The 19,587-nt window shown below is 34.4% G+C and overlaps 1 protein-coding gene across 5 annotated transcripts; it reads left to right on the top strand.

The window, feature by feature from the left end:
• Positions 1–812: 812 nt before the first annotated feature.
• On the top strand, positions 813–18,150 carry ETHR (ecdysis triggering hormone receptor). 5 transcript variants are annotated; one of them, XM_011309245.1, is made up of 7 exons: positions 813–1,210; positions 1,872–2,175; positions 2,728–2,843; positions 3,240–3,402; positions 12,769–12,877; positions 13,252–13,323; positions 17,447–18,150. In XM_011309245.1, the coding sequence occupies exons 2-7, from the start codon at positions 2,097–2,099 to the stop codon at positions 18,123–18,125; spliced, it is 1,218 nt and encodes a 405-aa protein (XP_011307547.1). In that variant the 5' UTR covers positions 813–1,210; positions 1,872–2,096; the 3' UTR covers positions 18,126–18,150. The 5 variants fall into 5 exon arrangements, with proteins under 5 accessions (XP_011307547.1, XP_011307543.1, XP_011307548.1 ...); XM_011309241.1 differs by having other exon boundaries at positions 2,722–2,843; XM_011309246.1 differs by lacking the exon at positions 17,447–18,150 and adding an exon at positions 16,696–17,368 and having other exon boundaries at positions 2,722–2,843.
• Positions 18,151–19,587: the final 1,437 nt, after the last annotated feature.

The following is a 19,587-nucleotide window of genomic DNA, read 5'->3' as shown; positions in this document are numbered from 1 at the left end:
AATTGGATATTTAATTGGATTGAATATCCGATAACTTGAGAATTCAGAATGCTGAATAATCCGATAGAATTATATAAATAACAATAAGTCATTAATTAATTATACAATTGCACGTGAAATTGCGAGCGCAATTTTCTGAGGGTGACATTTTATCTGGGAAATAAATTGCGCACGGTAGAGTGAACGTAGCAAATCTCAAAATTTGTTTTGTCCCTCTGTTTATCCGCGAGTGCGTAATTACGGAGTAATTGCAATTGCCCTCGAGGTGGCTGCTCTAAATTTTATTCAATAGTAACATTTCCCTTCGAAATATTCCAAAAAAATATTACAAGTCGAAATAAAATTCAATAATAATAAATAAATAATAATAATAATAACACAAGTCGAAATATTATAATGTAAATATATTTCTTGAGGAAATATTAACGAGAGAATTGTTGTAAATCGAGATATCGTGACATTATGTCGTTTTTTTTTTTAATATTACAAATAGAAATATTGTATTATAAAAATATTTATAAATGTTATTGATTGTTGTAATTTCTTGGATCGAGTTGGGGATTATTTTTTTGTTCGTTAAAAAATCGATATATTTTGCAGAATTTTTTTATAAATATTTTTTGATTTTTTGGGGGAGTATTTTGAGTTGTGTCATATTGATTGGCTATCGGCCTCGTAATTACAAAATTCTGGTAATTCCGGGAAATTCTCTTCAAACAGGTGGAGATTTTCAAGCGCTTGCGCGCAAAACCGAGATTCATACGAGGCGCGAAAGATCTCGGTACAACATTCAGTACACCGTCACAATTTGTGCGTGCAGGTTGAATTTACCCGATAAATTTCCCCCAAAAAAACCCTAAACAATTGAGCAATAAAAAATACCCGACATATTTTCGACAATCGGTAAATTTCCAGTGGCTCTCAATCGATTTAAAAAATTTCATTTCTCGTCATTTCGAGGTTTTTCTTTCTCTTCAAAAATTAATTTAAAAAATTAATCGAAGTATTATATATATTATTTTTAATTCATAAAAATGCGAGTTGCGGATTGTAGGAAAAGTGAATATTCCGTGTGAGTGTCGGGATTTCGTGAAAAAATGTTCATTCACCGAGAGTTTTCCCTCAATTACCTCAAGTGCAGTCATTATCCCAGAAGGGTAAAAAGGTTACCGAGTCGTTAAAAAAGTGATTTATAATAGTGCCAGTAAAGGTGAGTGGAGTTTAACGGAATTTCCGGAATTTTCTAGACCGGAAGATGGGATTTATCACTCAAAAAATGACAGCGATAACGTTTTATCTGTTTCGAGATTCAGTCGACTCGAAAATAAAAAATAAAATCGCAGGTGTAAAAGATGAGTAACAGGATAATTATCGATATCATCAGCTAATTAGATATTTGAGATAATTAACGTCAATTATTACGGTCAATTAACATCAATGTGAGAGATTAATCCGCGCTAATTGGAAATGTAAGACGCAATTGTGAGAGGAATTTTGGAGTCAATTTTGGTGATTATTTATTTGATTTATTGTGGTTTTTCTGATTTATGATCTTTTGGTTGATTGATCCGTTTTTCCTTTCAAAGGGATTTTTTCGGAAACAATCGATCGGCTTACGATATCTGATAGGGGATTGAATTACAACTGATCATTTATAATGTCACTTAACGCTCCTGATGTGATATCCTGAGGGTAATTTCAATTATCCATTCCGTTAATTGCACTTTTTTTTTTATTTTCACTCGGGGCCCCGTCGTAAAATAAAATAAATCCCCATGTGAATTCTTATCCGGAACAATTGCGGTTGCTTTAATAAATTTAATTGGCAGAACTAAATTTTTCTCAGTGAGAATTTATTTTCCTCTTTTCAGAGAATCTGAGAGAGCGACAAACTTTTGAGAAGAACATGGGAATTAGAGGAAACCATGATTTCAAGAACTCAATACTTCACGTTTGTCTGGGATTCCGTTGAAAAATCTTTTTTATTTAGCGTAGTTATCGAAGTTCTTGGGAATAATGGCAGTTGAAATTGTTATAAAAATTCCAAAGGCTGAATTACTGGATTGTGAGGGAAAACAATTGTAATTTTAACAACTATGTCATCAACTTTTGAACTCAATTCGTCGTATTACACTACTATTATCGATGGAAGCAGTACCTTAGATGGATTTTCAGGTAATAATTATTATCCAGAATTAATGAGAATAATTTAATTGCAAACAAGTAGTAAAATTACCTAATTACAATTTGGTAACTTCCTAAATATCACTTATCTCGAAAACTAGTGGCTTTACCAAAAAATACCAAAAGACATTTTTCATGAAAAATATAATTTTCTACAAAAAAGTCTTTTAACATTTTCTCCGAAAATGAATGAATCTCAAGATAAATCGATTTATATCACTTTACAACTTCGCAGTCGAATGCGATAAATTAATAAAAGTCTAAAAATTCGTAATAATTCATCCAATTACGGTAATTACTTTGAACTTGTGGTTTTGGTTTTTTTGGGAGATAAAAGATTTATTGACAATGAAAAAATAAAATCGAAATGAGTCTTTTATCGATATCTTCGAACAAGAGAGGATTTCGATATTGCGATTGCACGGAATTGCCTCGTCCTTCTCATTCATTTCACCACTGAAATGAAAAACAATATTTACTCACCCCTGGAAATATTCGATTGAACAAAAAATAATTGAAACAATTTGAATGCTCAAGTTTCAGTGACTGACCCAGTGAATGAGACTGGAATTGCGTACATGCTTCCACCGTACATCCGTATGACTTCTATGGTGATAGTAATTGTTGTCATGGTTCTGGGTATCATTGGCAATCTCATGGTGAGTTTCTCCTCGTCGTAACCCGATATTTGCATAAACAATAAAATAAACTTGTTTGTTCCCCCGAAAGAAACACTAAAATCCGTGGCGAAATGGTCAAGTCGAATTCCAGTCCTCCGAAACATCGATTTATCTCTAAAACTTGCGATTTTATCATGAAATATCTTGGAATATTTTTTATAGATAATTTAATCAGCTATAAAAAAGTTATCGAAGGTTTTCGCCTAAAATCGATAGATTTCGAAATAAATTATAAAGAAAATTGAGTTACGCTCATGTGATTTTGGTATTTTAGTTTGGACGACTTTGCGGAGAATTTCAATAAAAAATTATTGTTATTGGAATAGTAATGAATATTTTTAGTAATATTATTGTTGTTATTATTATTTTTTAAAGGTGCCACTGGTTGTTCTTCGTGGAAAGGACTTGAGAAATAGCACAAACATTTTTCTCGTGAACCTGAGTGTTGCTGATCTTTGCGTTCTTCTGGTTTGCGCTCCAACTGTTCTTGTCGAGATAAATTCAGGTCCTCAAGTCTGGCCGCTCGGTGAACACATGTGTAAGTACCCTTCTTTGGAATTCACCAGAATTCACTAAAATAAATCACAAAACATCTCCGTAATCCACGCAAGTCCACATTAAAAACTCGATCTATCAAATTATTCAGTTTTCGCCAAATTCCTCGTAATCAACAGCTGATATCGCAATTTTTGTAATTACCTTTTTTGTCGCTATAATAAAGACCTAGAAAAAAGGTCATTACAAAAAATCCGCTATCTCTGTAAGGGCCGTAGATATTTCGCGAAAACTCCCCCATTGCCGATGCGGCTTTGCGGTAATTTCCCAAGTTAACAATTGACGTTTGTTTATTGATAAAATCGCGTGATTAGAATTTACAGATGGTCTCGAGGGACATGAGAGACTCCCGACTTGACCCTCGAGGTTAATTGTGTTGATTCGCTTGCTTTACGCGTCGTCATACGAATTGACCTAGAGTCGGATTTATTTTCTATTTTCCTAGAAAGTTGAATTTTTTTTTTGCCATTGCGAAGCAACAATTGCCCAAAAATTATTAAATATCAAAATCAACAGCCATATCTAATCTTCGGGTTGAATGACAAAATAATGACCAGACTACATTTCACCTTTCACATTTGTCCAACCGGAGTTTCGATTAATTGGAGTATCCGCCATTCAACGACTTCATCTTGAAATTTTCCAATTAAATTCAAATCAACAGATTGAAACCGAGGGGAATCAACAGATTGAAATAAAGGAGAAAATTCATCGTTCCCGGGAAACAAAAAGTTCCGAGGGAAATTGAATTCAATGACAATTCCGTCGATGGAATTTCAATTATCATTCCATTTTTCTATAACTATAAGATCTCAATAAATATCGATTAATACAAGAAACTATCGACTTAACAATAAAATGTGAAAACACCTTTTCTCTCCGAAATTTTACTGCCTCTAAAAAAGTCCTTTGGAATTTCTCCTGAAAGTCGATAGTTCTCGAGATACAGCGAATAATACGATTTTTTTTCTCCCTGCGAAAATCAGAGGAATCCATTGTGACTCAAATAAATTCACAATACATTATGTAAAATCACTGGATGGTTACGGGATCGAGTGAGTAAATTCACTCTTTCCTCTGGAAATGGATGGAAGTCTTAGATGTGAATTCTCAACTTCACTTTCTTTTATCTGATAGTTGATTGAGTGGAACGCCCTTTTCAATTTATCCCAGACTATTTCCCTCGGATACAACAATTTATCGAACCTTTTGCACAAAGAGGTATCGAGACGCCCCCTCTCGTTACATAATAATCACGAGTGAAAAATGGAATAAAAACCGAGGCCTGCGGCGGATGTTGATAAATATTTCACGAACATTTGGACATTTGTGCGAAAATTTTCAGCTTTGACTCAATTTTTGGAACTGAGCCAACCGTCACTGATCCTCTGATCATTCCATGAAATATCGATCATTTTACGATCCGTTTGCACTCGATAAGATCTAGTAATTTTATTCACGTCTAATTATCCAATGTAATTGAAATTAATTTCAATTTTTCCTTGAAAAATCACTTTTTCCTCATACATCCACGGAAATTTGGATTTTCCATAAAAACCTTTCGCTAAGAATAATTATTTTATTATATTATAAAAGAAAATTCATATTCTTGTTCTAAATAATTTCTATAATTTTTATATTTCAATTTCAATTGAAGATTCATTACACGAAAGGAAATATTCCGGAAGTCACTGTTCCATTTTCATTTTATAATCATTACATGTGGTACCACATGACTCCATCAATCCAATATTGCCATGTATTTTGGTATTTCGGTACACGAGAAAATGCTCTTTAGAGTGGCACAGCTCCAAAACCACTGAGACGATATGAAATTTTCATCCTGAATTTCATAATTTGTTTTTCATTCATTCATAAAAATTCACGTGAGAAGCAGAAAAATATTAACTAAATAAATTTTATTGGATTTCTACCTCAAATTCTAATTAAATAAAACAGAGAGAGGGTGGCGGGGGGGAAGGGGGAGTTTTTCGTCGGCTCTTGGGATTGACCTCCAATTTTTGGGAGAGGAAATAATATTTTTTTTTTTTTTAGAATTAAATTTTCTGTCAATCAGAAAATTTTAATCCGCTAGTCACTCGATTCAAGACTCTTCATTACTTTATTCAATTAGTCAAATGGAAATCAAATAGAATGAGAAAACAACTGGCGGGAATAAGTGGGACATTCCGCGATATTTGCCATCAATCAATCGTTATTGATCTAGTGGTTATCCCAAGTAAATGGCACGTCGAGAGAAATATCCAGTAAAAATTACGCGATCATACGCGCAATTCCGTTTTCCAGGGCAGGAGGCTTTTTTTTTTGCGGGGTAATTTTCATTGAATTTTTCTCACTGAGTGGGAGGGTAATTACGTTTACGGGGAAATTTCAAATTTTCGTTCGGAAATTCCTCTGGAGAATTTATCGGCCGAGTGTAATTCCATTTTTCATGAGATCACAGAATATCCCACCGATTCCAGAATAAAAACCAATTTTTATCCGCTATTCATTTCGTTGTCGGAAAAACGATACGAGAGAACATTTCCGTGCAGCGCGGGAAAATTCGGGGATTATCACTGCGCGGAAAAAAAAACGGAAAAACTCGATAAAACATGAATAATTTGGAATTGCAATTTTTTCCGAAACTTTATGTTATTCGAATTACAATTAATTCCCTTGTAGTTACACAGAACGAGAAACCTTTAAACTTATTATCTGATTTATCTGGAATATATCTCGAATATCTAAAAATTTTGAAGGTTCAAAAAATGTCGCGAAATTCCAAAAACCGCGAAATATTGGAAATCATTGCGGAAACTTGTGGAGGCTGCGAATTGTTGGACAAATTTCCGCGTAATTTTTTATCCAAGGATTTTTTGGGGTATGTTATATACTTTGATACATACTGATGTAATGTAGCATTCAGGTGTATTTAGTTATCGTTATTGTCATGGAAGTTGAGGGCTCAAGTGCCTGAGGGCAAATGGTACAGACGTCTGGATTTTATGAGCCATAGACAATTTACCGGAGTTCCATTATGTACTGTACATAACATATCCCTTTGTTACGGAATTTTCCTTTTGTTCCAAAATGACGGTATCACTTTTCCCTCTCACGGGCTTTCGACAGGAAAATTCATTGACACTCGTCAACTTTTATTTGTCACCGAATTATCGCGAATTGTCGGGATTTTACCCGAGACAATAAAACAAGCCGACATATTCCGCAAATGTTTACGACACTCTCAAGACGTTCATAAAAATTCCCATGAAAATCCCATTAAAATTACGCAAATTGCCACTTTGAAAAATTAAATTCCAATTTTTCTTTTTTATTCCACAATTTTTCCCCAATTTACGTACATAAAAATTGATCCTCTCAATTACCCAGACATCAATATTTTAGGGATTAAAAAAAATTATCAACAGCTCTAATTGATTCGAATAGTCCTCGTAATTTAATTAAGATTTTGGTAAATTAAGATCGGTTTGTTGAATTGATGAAAGAAAAAGAAAAAAAAAGAAAAGAAAATTGAATTCCAATTTTTCTATTTTATTCCACAATTTTTCCCCAATTCACGTACATAAAAATTGATCCTCGCGATTACCCAGACATCAATATTTTAGTGATTACAAAAAAATTATCGACAGCTCTAATTGATTCGAATAGTCCTCGTAATTTAATTAAGATTTTGGTAAATTAAGATCGTTTTGTTGAATGGATGAAAAAAAAAGAATTGACCTCTGGATTCCATGAATTTTTCCGAATTGTTTTCTCATCACCATTTTTTGTGATTTTTTTTTGTAATCCGTCGTCTGGTCAGCGAATAAAAATGGAAATTAGAGGAAAACTCGTCGGGAATATTTAACGAGACCCTAATATCAGGTCGTGGTGAATTCACTTGCCACCAGATTGTGGACTAGTGGAAAAAGGAGAGCAACTTTAAACGAGAGAGATAAAAATACCAGTGGCTATATATAACAAACATCTTTAATTAAACTGTGTGGCTTCAAGTTGCCGTGCTGCATTCAGGAAATATCGCAAAAATTTCCCCTCCATCGTAAAAATTACTCCCATAATCGTAAATTGTTGGTTTCATTATATTGACGCAATCTAAAGTAGAGCGATTCAAACGACAAGTGAGTTTAACGAATCAATGGAACAATTTCCGTGAATTCCGATGGACCTTCTGCCGGGGCTAAAAAACTCATTATTGTCTGAACTAAATGAGAGTACTCCACTGGTCAACTGTTCCCACTTTTAATTCCTCCAGCTGTTGCTTAAAATTTTTTTTATCCGCCGTACCCTGTCTTAAACAACAGTTCCCGATTTATTGCACTTTCCTGATTTTTCCTGATGACTAGAAAATTTTTCGTTCAAATCGAATGAAAATCTTTAATTAATTTTCTCATTTGATTAAAGAAAAAATATTCATTTTTATCGTATAATTAAATGCGGATTGAACAGACTCGATGGTAATTAGAGGAAATTATTTAATCGAAATTGATTTTGGATATTTGAAAAATAAATTGAATTACCAAATAAAGTGATTACGAAATTTGAACGCAATCGCTGAGTTGCTATTGACGAAAAATAAATTTGACGGATAATTTCGTGGAGAGAATAATTTACGATCTGCAAAAGCCAGGGAATATATTTATATTTTTGTCTGTTGACACCGCAAAGTGCGGCGAATAGGGTAAAAACCAAGTGGTCCAAGTGGTAAAATTTTCTTTGGCCCCCAGCCAATTTCCATTATCGCACGGAGTAATTTTCTCGAATGTTTTTTGGTCTTTTGATAAATTCACTCCTAACCGCGACTCCGTAAATATTGTTCGATTTATCATCAATTGATTTGAGTGCTCCTCGAAGAGCAACAATTCTCGAGAATATCCCAGTATAAATTCCGGATTGGAGTTCACCTCGCTATTTCTCCGTGAAATTACCGATAACCATTGAAAATATTCTCATCCATTATTCTTGTTACTTATGTAAACAATTTTGACGAAAAAGTGAGTAATGGCCTGATGTTCTACATGTAATACGAAACTTTTCTCTGATGGAAGGAGTTTGTGAGATTTTCTCTCATCATACGTGATCGAATGACACGCACAAGTGCGAGCAAATTGAGAGTAAAGAAAAACCATGGAAAATCGATTTTCACGTGTCATTGGGTTGTGTCTGGTGATACGGCTTTCCAGGACAAATTTTTTCAGCGGAAAATTCAAAAAGATTGCGGACCTCTATGATAATTCAGCGATAAGCAAAAACCGCCATTTCCCTCAATTATTAATTTATACCGAAAACCATTGGTTACACGGGGCAACGATAAGGAACTTTTTTGTAGTTTACGATATTTTCGATCGGCATGATCTTTTCAGTTTTTCTGATAAAGTCAATGGTTTTCAAGATAATTCGGGTCAGACATAACGGAAAATTGTGAGGATAAGAATTCAGCGACGAATCAAAACGAAATTGTCATTGCTATCAATTAGTTTATACCGGAAACTATTGATTACACAGGGAAGTAATAGAGAACTTTTTTGTGGGTCATTCAATTTCCGAGGAAAATGATCTTTTGAGTTTTTCTAATAAAATTGATTGTTGTGGAGATAATTCGGTGATAAAAAATCGATAATTGTGGATATTCGATTTTGAAACATTTGGGATTGAAATAAATGGATAAATGGCAGAGTAGATGCAGAAAATAAAATTCTTATTCGCTGAGTTGACGTGAAATCAGGTGATAGTGAGGGTGAGGTTTGTGTCAGCTGTTTTGTGGTCATTCAGGACCGATTACGCTGAAAAGAATTCAAATGCCTCGGAGTTGACGTGAAATTTTCACAGCCCAATCCGATGGCCCCGGGCAAATGCTCAATGCATGAATTGCATCATCAATGCACGTCACTAGCAGCACTGATTCCACCATGTTAGAATAAAAAACCCAATTAAAAAGATAAAATGAAAAATACAAAAGTCAGATAACACCGGGCGCCGAAAAACTGATTGAATAATAATATTTCTAGAAATAAAAATCTAAAACTCGGAATTTGTCAAGTAAATCTCAGAAATCCCAGAACCCTTATTAAACAAATAAATAAATGGGAATTGAATAATACGGATTTTCAATTGAATTTACTCTTCTGGAATTTTAATGTTTTTTGAAAATTCCAGGGATAATCAAGTGAGAATTCAATTTTTATTAATTTGTTCACCAAGTCGAAGGACAGAATTGTTGAATTGGGAGTTCAAGGTTTTTTCAAATGTGGAACGAGTTGAAAAATTTATTCAAACCCAAATAGATAATAAATACTCTGAACCGGGTGTTATCACATTATATACCCACCTATATGCTAATACCGAATTTCCGGCGGAGTGATTGTCCATTTCAAGAAAATTTCCTGGAAAGTAAAAAATTGAAGAATATAAAAAAATGATATTCAATGATATTAAATAAAAATATACATGACACCTTGAAAAAAAAAATGGCAAACTCACTGGAAAATGCCTTTTTGAATTTCGATTCGAATTTGATCGATTTGAATTTTAAAAACTATAGATACATATTTTTTTTTGTCATTAATTATCATTAGTTAATTAATACAACTATATGAGCAAATAGCCGTCTTTGAGGCATTTACATTTGATATATTTGGTGAATTCGTCTGATTGCTGAAAAAGTTATCTAATTATCCCTCTCACTGTTTATCATGTCTCTTGATATTCAATGGTTTCGTAACTTTGTCAATCATTGAAGAAAAATTCTTGAGAAAACTTTTCGCATCAGGGAACACGAGCTGTTGAACTTTCTGTTAATGCCATCCGGCAAAGAAGGAAAATTTCAGAATTATGGGGGTATGATGTATGCGGCAGTCGTGTCAAAGTATTCACAAACAAATAACACAAACTGTGAACAAATTTAACTAGAATTCAGTGCCCGCTGTGAATCCAACTCTAGGATATCGCTGCAAGCTCAATTAATGATTTTTCCCGTGATATTTCACGAATCTAATGAGTTCCAAGCGCGTACGAAAAATTAATTATCACCCCATGTCTACGTGACGACAATTCCATAATAGAAAATAAAAACACAATAATCCCATTGCATAAAAATCACTCGATATTCTCAATAAGTTTCAAGTTTCCCAAGTTGCACAACACGTGTCGAGTTTTCACTGCGAACCGAGAAATATTAATATTATATTCAAAACAATGATAAATATTTTTTATATAAGTAACTATTCCAGCAATTCAATCTTTCAATTTTATTTTAATAAAACAAGTACTAAATAAATAGAGTTACTGAAAAGTTAACCCCGAACAATTGCAATGATAAAAATCGCATAAATGATTTTTATCACGAGGGGAGATTCTCTGATCCATCACATCTGATGATGATTGATGTAAATGATTGGACTTCCGGATGTCGAAAGAATTCTCGTCAATAAAATGTGAGAATTGCATCAAAAACCGCCGACAATTATTTTTGCATAAAATGTGGTGGGGATGGATGGGAAGGAAGGGGTCGAAGGGGAGGAGGGGGAGGAAGGGGAGGAAGGGGAGGAGGGGGAGGAAGGGGAGGATGAAGAAGGCGATTAGAAATGAGAAATTCACAAGGAAAAAATTCAATTTTTTTTCTAAGTGAAGAAATCAATTAATTCTCCGGACATTTTTCAAAGCTGATTAATATTTCAGAGAAAAATTTCTTTGTGATGAAATCCTTTGCGGTAAATTTTCCTTTGGATAATTCTTTCATAAATTTCCAATGGTTATTCTCTGTGATATGCTCCCCAGTCTTGCTGCACTGATAATGAGTGACATCGGTACTGTTAGGACATGCAATCCCACTTGAAGCTAGAGTATCAGCTGTTGTTTGATCAAGTGTACGTAGTGAGAATGATTTCCAATAGAGGTAATATTATACGGGTGAATTCCACTTGGTATTGAATGCACCTTCTCGAGGATTGTTATCCACCAAGTGAATATGGTTCACACACTAATTAATTGATTTTGATTTGCACAGTTTCATGATCCATCATTACGACGAAATTCACCTTCTGGGTAATTTTCCTTTTGTACCTCAACACATGGCCAGCATATTTTACTAACAATTTCCCTGTTCACCATCGCAGAAATGCCTCAATTTCCCTGCAGCATTCACCCGTAAGCCACTTCTGATAGAATTAAGCTGTTCATATTTCAATTATCCGCTCACCGTGATGACTAATTAAAAGTTCAAGTGATAATTCACACTGTGAAGTTGCGGGGTATTGAGTTTGCTTTCTCGTACTATTAAATTCCAATAGTTTTTCCGGAAAATTTTGGTATTCCCGCTGCACAGAGTGGGAAAGAGTCGACAATTCTATTGACATTGTGACAATATTCAATGCAAGGATCATACTTTTCCACGAATTCTCACCCACGTCTTCACATTTTCTACCGTTTCCTTTTCAAATTTATTTAACACGAATTTTGCGATGGCAGACCTAGATGCCGACTAGTTCATACAAAACTCTCAGAAATTCAGGAAAAGATATTCTTTAGAAAAAAACTTGAGAAAACTTTCCAGTCATTCCACTTCAGATTTCTTCACTGAAAAAAATATTACTTCCATCAAATTAATTCGTGGAGCCAAATTTATTGGATTATTAAATCTAATAAATTATCGCTACGTTGTTACGATTATTAAATTCAATTGATTATTATCGTAATTATGAAAAAAAAAAAAAATGAATGAAAAAAAAGATGTCGGACTGGATTGAGTTTAAAATTTATTTGGAATATGTAATTGATTTTTATAAATTTTGAGTGAAGGCAATTTATTAGGGGTTTAGGGTAAATTGATAAATTCGGGGATAAATAGGAAGTATCGAATAAAAGTGCTGGTAGAAATGGCGGGTGTTTGAAGAAATGGCAAGAGGGTGAAACCGAGGCATTTGAAGGAAAACCCCCCGCAAAGAATTACCGGTGCTCTTAGCCTATACGTGTCTGAGCATTTAATGCTAGCAAGGCGTATATCACCGAGACTTTTTATTCTACCCAGGATTTTCTCCTTCAACCCTCGTCGGAAATAAAATAACTCGACAGAATTTGCTTCATCGGTTGAATTCTTTGATGAGTCTTGGCTGAAAGGCCTCATTAACGAAGTAATCAAAGACTTGAAAAATATACCCATCGGGCATTTTTCAGACAGAATATTTCATGCACTTTGTACCGGTGGGGAATAGTCTGATTAAATTTACCGTCTTGTCGAGTCATTAATTACCAATCCTTAGAGGGGGGGAGAAGGGGTACGGTCTATCGATTTACGCTTCAGGTATTAATCCAGTTATTACTGATGTTTCAGGCAAAGCTGTACCCTTTGTGGAATTAACTGTCGCGCACGCATCCGTTTTGACAATATTGGCCATCAGTTTTGAAAGATATTACGCCATTTGTGAACCTCTTCGGGCTGGGTAAATATATTTATTGTTTTATTCATAAATTATCGTTATTCAAGCCCTAAAATATTTAATTCCAGATTGCCTAGTGGTGAACTGTAAAATAAATCATCCTCTCGACATCAATTTTCCCGAATATCTCCGGATTTATGATAAATACTGATTTTTTTATTATTACCTTTTTTGTAGTACTCACCTTTCTCGACAAAAAATGTTCAATAAAAAATGTCGCTATCTCCTTTTCATTGCGAGATAATCGTCAAATTGTGGCTGTCTTAAATATATTCGAGTTAAATAGAGACGGCAATTATTCTCATTGCGATGGTTTATTTATTTGGATTGAGGAATAATTACTGAATAATTACTAAATATTGATTTTCGGATTTCAGGTACATCTGTACAAAAGCTAGAGCGACGTTTCTCTGCTTTTTAGCTTGGATTTTTGCCGCTGTTTGCGCAAGGTGAGTCGATTAAAAGTACTCTATCATAATTGCACGCTTCAATTTATTTTACCCTTCTACCTCCCCCATTCCATTATCCAGAAGCCGCAGAGGAAAGGAAATTTCAGGGATTCACCGACATAATTTTTTTTATTTCCATTACTCTCATTATTATTCAAATAATTACAACATCAATATTACGTAATTCGTCTGGAATTTGAATGAACGTTGCCATCGATTTTTCCGGCAGATTTAATTCTTACAATTACTACAGGCCATTATTCTGGTCCGTGAAAATTTTTGTGAGACACTTGAACTTTTCACTGGTTCAGGGAAAATTTTTCTCAGTACAAATTTCAGGTGAGTGACTGAGAAATTAGTCATTGTCTAGTGAATCCAATAGAGAATGCTGTTGAACCCACGAAGTGCATTCCAGTATCACCCACTTGTCTTCGTCTCTAGTCAACGTGACAGACACGTCTATGGGTTTACAAAGCCATCCTCTCGTCAATGTTTAAACAATGGAGTTGTTAAACTAGTTTCGTCTATGTCTTTTCGTTCATCGCCCCTAAAAATGTATTCTAAGATGGTCTTAGTCTTCCAAATATAAAAACTAAAAAAGAAATCGACCAGAATATCTCGAAATATCTCGAATGACAGTCAGGGTCCAACGACGTCATAGCAAATTTTGAAAATTAAAAAATCGCAACAATTCGGGAATTATTGCGGACTGATGGAGGCTGCGAGTTATTGAAAAAATTTTTAATCTTTTCAGATCTCTCATTAACCATTAGATAAATTCCTTATTAAATTCTGATTGTGACTCCCACGTTGGGTTCATAGAAAGCGCGTTTTAAAGAGATAATAAGCCGATATTACCCTGAGAAAAATCATTGAGAAAATATCTGAACTCTGGGTAATTTAAAATTCCTCAGTACAAAGAAAATCGGCGATAAATCAAGAAATTTACAGAGAATTAATTACTCAATTACGTAAAATTACAGGAATAAGTGTCTGAATCTTCCGATGTATTCCATGTAAAAGGATCCACTGCACAGCATTTACGGGGTTAAAAATTAAATGAAAAAATAAAATAGATAAAGGGTGAACCGATAAGACGAACCGAGAATAGACGATTCAATATATTTTTTTGTTGCTGTACATTCATCGTGTTTTGCAGCGTTTGTCACTAGAACTGAATCGATTGAAGACACATAAAAGTAACGGGAGAGGCAACTGACTTGATGCCACAATGAGACAGAATCGCTGTTGTCGAATGAAGGCAGAGATAACGATGGGAAAAGAGTAAAAATAATAAAACCGATGTCAGAATCGTGTTGAACAAATATCAGGGGAAGCATGAGACCAATAAGAGATGACAATCTCGCACCATCTGTTCCAGAGTCCAACACTGCATGAAAAAGAAAAAAAATAAAATCAGAGAAAATTCTCGCAAATATTTCATGCAATATCAAAAATATAATACAATCCACCGACAATCCCACAACAATAATATCAATAATAATTCATAATCTTCACATCTACATAATATTTGCGGTAATTTTTTATTGATAATTACCTGAAATGAAAACTGCCACTGGATTTTTCCCCGTAAGTCGAAATTTTCTCATTTCCTGGTGCAATATTTTGGGGGAAAAATTCTCTTTATTTTATTTCATTGGCTACATGATTTTGGATAGGATAAAGTCTCCGGATTAAATCAGGGCGATCCAATTTATTCCCTTCCAGGACGATAGACACCGCGGGATTGAGATAAAAATTCACTCCTTTCAGTCATTGCGGACTGATAAAAATAGATAAGAGCCCTTTTCTGTGAGGAGGGTTTATCATTCAAGGGAGGGTATTACCGGATAAGTAATCTCTAGTTACTGATGAGATTATTCCATTTGAACCGAAAAAAATTTTTTGTTTATTCCGAAATATCAGAGTATGGCAATGAAATTCTTTCATTTTGTTTGTGAAATTTCGCGGAATGTGTTCGCACGTTTCCTTCCATTTCATTTTTATTTTTATGATTTGAAAAAAAAAGTCGTCTGAAGTGGATGGACAAACTCGGGAGAAAGCTTTTCTCTTCATTTCCAGTTAAGATGATACGGAAACAGAGAATCCACTGAGGTTTTCACAGTGGGAAACACTATCTGAAGATAGGCGAGTAAAAAAAATTCAATGCTGAAATAATACACCTTCAATGACTCCGAGCCATTAGCCATTACTATTGAGAGCTGTACTATTTTTTCTTGATAACGACGCGCGATAATTTCCCTTCAATGACTTTTCCTCAATTGTAAATTTATTTGAATTATCAAATTAAAATTGCAATGCAATTCAAAATAAAAATCAATTACATTTACATTACAATTAATCAATAATAATAATGACAATAATTTAATTGAGAATTTATTAAAATTCATTGGGAATTCAAATTGTGGGATGAAAATCTGGGAAAAATCACGAGTGAAAATTCAATTTCATTAAGTTATGATATTTTTTCCGGACTTTTTGTAATCAAAACGTGAGAGCTTCCGTTTCCGATAATCTTGTATAAACTATTTCCATATGCGATCCAGACACGTCATAAATTGAAAATAAACCCAGACCCATCTGTTTCCATCTGCGATTTTTATTCCCGCAATGACTGATTTTCTCATCCTCTCATCAATCAGCAACACCCACAGCCCTTTGCTTTAATCTCCAGAAAAATATCCCGCCTTTTACTGTTCATAATTTATTTCAATCACCGCTGTATTATTTTTCGTTAAAATAAATCTATAGTTGGTTGCAGTTTAATAGTTATAGTATTTTCTCATCAGCTTTTGCTTTGCTAGCACACGTTATTTTCCCATGCATGGAATAGTCAAGTAGATCAGAAGTTGAAAAGAATATGAATATCATTACCACCGACTACTGGCATTTTTTTTTTTTACAAAATTCGATATGTGATAGAATGTATTCCTCCTTACACGTCAGTGTCCATCGTACCAGCACCAGCAATACGTCGATAAAGAAAGTAAAAATGAGGTTCTACTCAAATTATTGAACTGCAGCCAAAGAAAATTCACTCCGAATAAAAGTACAATCAATTAATTCAGTAGTGAAGGAGTAAATCAAGTCAACACGTAACAGATCGATTTAACAAATAAATATCTCTCGAACTAACCGAGATAACGAAATTTTCTATAGAACATTTTTCACAGCTCTCATTAGCCTCTATAAAAAATGTTATTAAAAAAATTTCGCTATCTCCACTGGGTCAAGAGATATTCCTCGAAAACTGGGCGAATGATGATTTGGATGAGTCGACTCGTTCCACTAGTTCTACCACTTCGTTGCTGAATTAAAAATATATATATACATAATTTTTGTTGATTGCAGTCCAATGATCTGGGTATCGCAATATGCAAAAATGGGTCCAAATGGGAGCCATGAGGAGACGAAGGAGGATTCAAGAATTCCCGTCTGTCTAATGCAGGCAACAACAACTTCTACGACAGTTTTTATTCTCCTCCTGACGACAGCATTTTTTCTCGTACCTCTTTTAATTCTCTTGATGCTGTACTCCATGGTGGTGAGACATCTGATCCACGATTCATCGACATCAACAGCTGATTCCTATCACACGAGAGCTAGAAGACAAGTGGTGTTAATGCTCCTGACAGTGGTGTTCAGTTTTTTTATCTGTCTAGCGCCATTCAAAATTTTTACCTCGTACATTGTCCTAGCTCCCACTGAAGATATCGATGCAATTGATCTTGACACATACTTCAATATTCTGTACTTCAGTCGAGTTATGTGTTATCTTAATAGTGCGATCAATCCGATTCTCTATAATCTCATGAGCAGTAGATTTAGGCTGGGATTTTTAAAGCTCTGTGGATTGAGGAGAAGATCGAGAACTGACAGAAGCACCACCAGAAGTACTTTGACGACGAGATCTTCTAGGAGAACAATTTTTAACGATCAGCAAGAGAATTTTTTATGACAATTGCTGAATTGTTCCGAGCGTGTCACTAATTATAATAATTTATGAACAATAATAAATATAATAATTTCATTCATTGAGATGATAATAATGAAAAATTAATTTAGAGGACGATTGAAGTAATGAATTCCCTTTCGTTTTCAGTCCAGTTATTCCAATAACGACTTACGCAGAGATCGATGGATTTCCAAACTGCGAGACACAGGCAACAACTTCCTGGTCCAAGAGCTTCTTCATGACAACAATCGTCATCTTCTTTATCGTACCAGTTTTAATTTTAATGATATTGTACACAGTAATAGCTCAGCACTTGATGGCAAATCCAGCGATAAGTCGTGGACCAGCGAATAATCTCCTCAAGTACAGAAAACAGGTGGTAATGATGCTGGGTACAGTGGTACTGTGTTTTTTTATCTGTCTCCTTCCCTTCAGAGCACTGATGCTCTGGATCCTGATAGCACCATCAGCATCGATAATATCCATCGGTGTCGAGAGCTTCTACAGTTTATTGTACTTCTGTCGAGTTATGCTGTACCTCAACTCCGCTATCAATCCCATTTTGTACAATCTCATGTCCACCAAGTTTCGGGAGGGATTTCTCAGGCTATGCGGGTTGGGTAGAAATAGAAATCAGGAGAGTATAACGTCAACCAGAACTAAGACAACAGCAACAACCAGCAGCAATAATTCGTCCGATTGGAGGAGACAGAGCAGCAATAAAAGTTCCAACACCAAAGTTACTAATGATTCTATGAAACAATTTACCGTGCCAATTCTCACGACTGTTGGCATCGGGAAAAAAGAAATAGAGAGTTATGTGTAGAGGTGGTTTTAATTAAAAAATTGCAATAATCGCGGGAGTAAATAAATTTTGAGGGAACGGCGAAAAAAATTTATTATCAATTTGTCTCGAAAATCAGTGATTTCAGAGAAAAATCATGAGAAACTTTTTTGTAGCTCATTAAATTTCCGACAAAAAAGGTCTCATTAGGTTTTTTAATGAAACCAATAGATTTCGAGATTAATCGATGTTTAATGGGACGGTTTAGAAATTGTTAGGAATGAAATTAATGCGCGAGTTATCTAATTAGGGTATTTCGAATTGGCAGTGATTATTTTTAGGTCTTCAGAGTTCTCGGTGTTTTATGAAGTGGTGAGACACTTTATGAGCCCTTTAATTCACTGATTCAGTTATTTTTCTCTTATTCGGTGGAACGAGTCGTAAATTCGATGATGAGAGATTGCTGATGGCTTACTTGGACTGAAAATTTATTGCGTCCCGTTTTTCTCCACGTGATTTACGCGGCATTCCCTTTTACTACTAAATTCGGTGTAGATTTACTCAATGGTGAATAGATATTTATTTTTCCTCACTCTGGACATTCGATAATGATCCAGTGATTTTCCTTCGAGATATCCATTCCCAGATCCTTTGAAATATTTATAAAACCGCCAGATTCCACCAAAAATTTTTCGTTATATAAATTTAATATTTTTTATTGAATTTCAATTGATGTGTGTCTTTTGGAGCTCATAAAAATCTCGACTTTTTTTAATATCTTTCTGTTGTTAGATTAATCGATATTTTATTCGAGCACTGGACGTTTGAGATTTCGCAACTGAAATTTATTGATGAACAGATATAGTTTGTTGTTACGTTCAAAGGGAATCAAATAGACATGCCATTCAAAGACAAAACAAATAAACTCAAAACTAATTTCATTTGACGAGGAGAGGCGAGTGATGTTCAGCGAACCGTCTTTAATCCTCAATAGCTTGAAAGGAAACGAGGGAAATTCGTCAAATCTTTTCTGCATTTTACGCTTTTTTTTCAGACGTTTTCAGCTGAAATCTCTCATCTAGTCTCATTTATATTCATCTGACCTCGTGTGAAATTTTTTCAGTACTGAGTTGAATTATTCGAAATATTCCAATTAATGAATTACTTTTAATTAATAATTACGAAATATATTACTGGGTGGAATTTTTCCGGTATTTTTCCTATTTCGGAACTGAATAAAATGGAAATATTGGAAATGACAGATGATTCATTCTGATAAGTCGCGCTGATAAAAAAATTCCAGAGTTAATTCTTTCAATTCATATGACATTCCAGAAAAAACTGATAGAAATAGAGACTTGTAATTTTTAGACATCAATTCAGTTGAATCTAGTCCATGTGTACAATCATATCAATTGTTTATTGATTCATTCATACACGCATGCAGAAATTTAATGGGAAAACCCAGAGAATTCGATGAATTCCCATAGGAAAGTTTTTATAT

The sequence above is a fragment of the Fopius arisanus genome, unplaced genomic scaffold (genome assembly GCF_000806365.1).
Source record: "Fopius arisanus strain USDA-PBARC FA_bdor unplaced genomic scaffold, ASM80636v1 scaffold00065, whole genome shotgun sequence".
NCBI lineage: Eukaryota > Metazoa > Arthropoda > Insecta > Hymenoptera > Braconidae > Fopius > Fopius arisanus.
The sequence above is the reverse complement of the archived record's forward strand: the minus strand, read 5'-3'. Positions and strand labels throughout refer to the sequence as shown.

What these genes read in the sequence shown, in the direction of transcription:
- ETHR (XM_011309241.1), top strand. Translation starts at nt 2,097, where the DNA reads ATGTCATCAACTTTTGAACTCAATTCGTCGTATTACACTACTATTATC. An exon ending in GCCGCTCGGTGAACACATGT is followed by an intron (nt 3,403 to 12,768) that starts GTAAGTACCCTT and finishes CTGATGTTTCAG; the next exon opens with GCAAAGCTGTACCCTTTGTG. An exon ending in TTTGCCGCTGTTTGCGCAAG is followed by an intron (nt 13,324 to 17,446) that starts GTGAGTCGATTA and finishes TTTCGTTTTCAG; the next exon opens with TCCAGTTATTCCAATAACGA.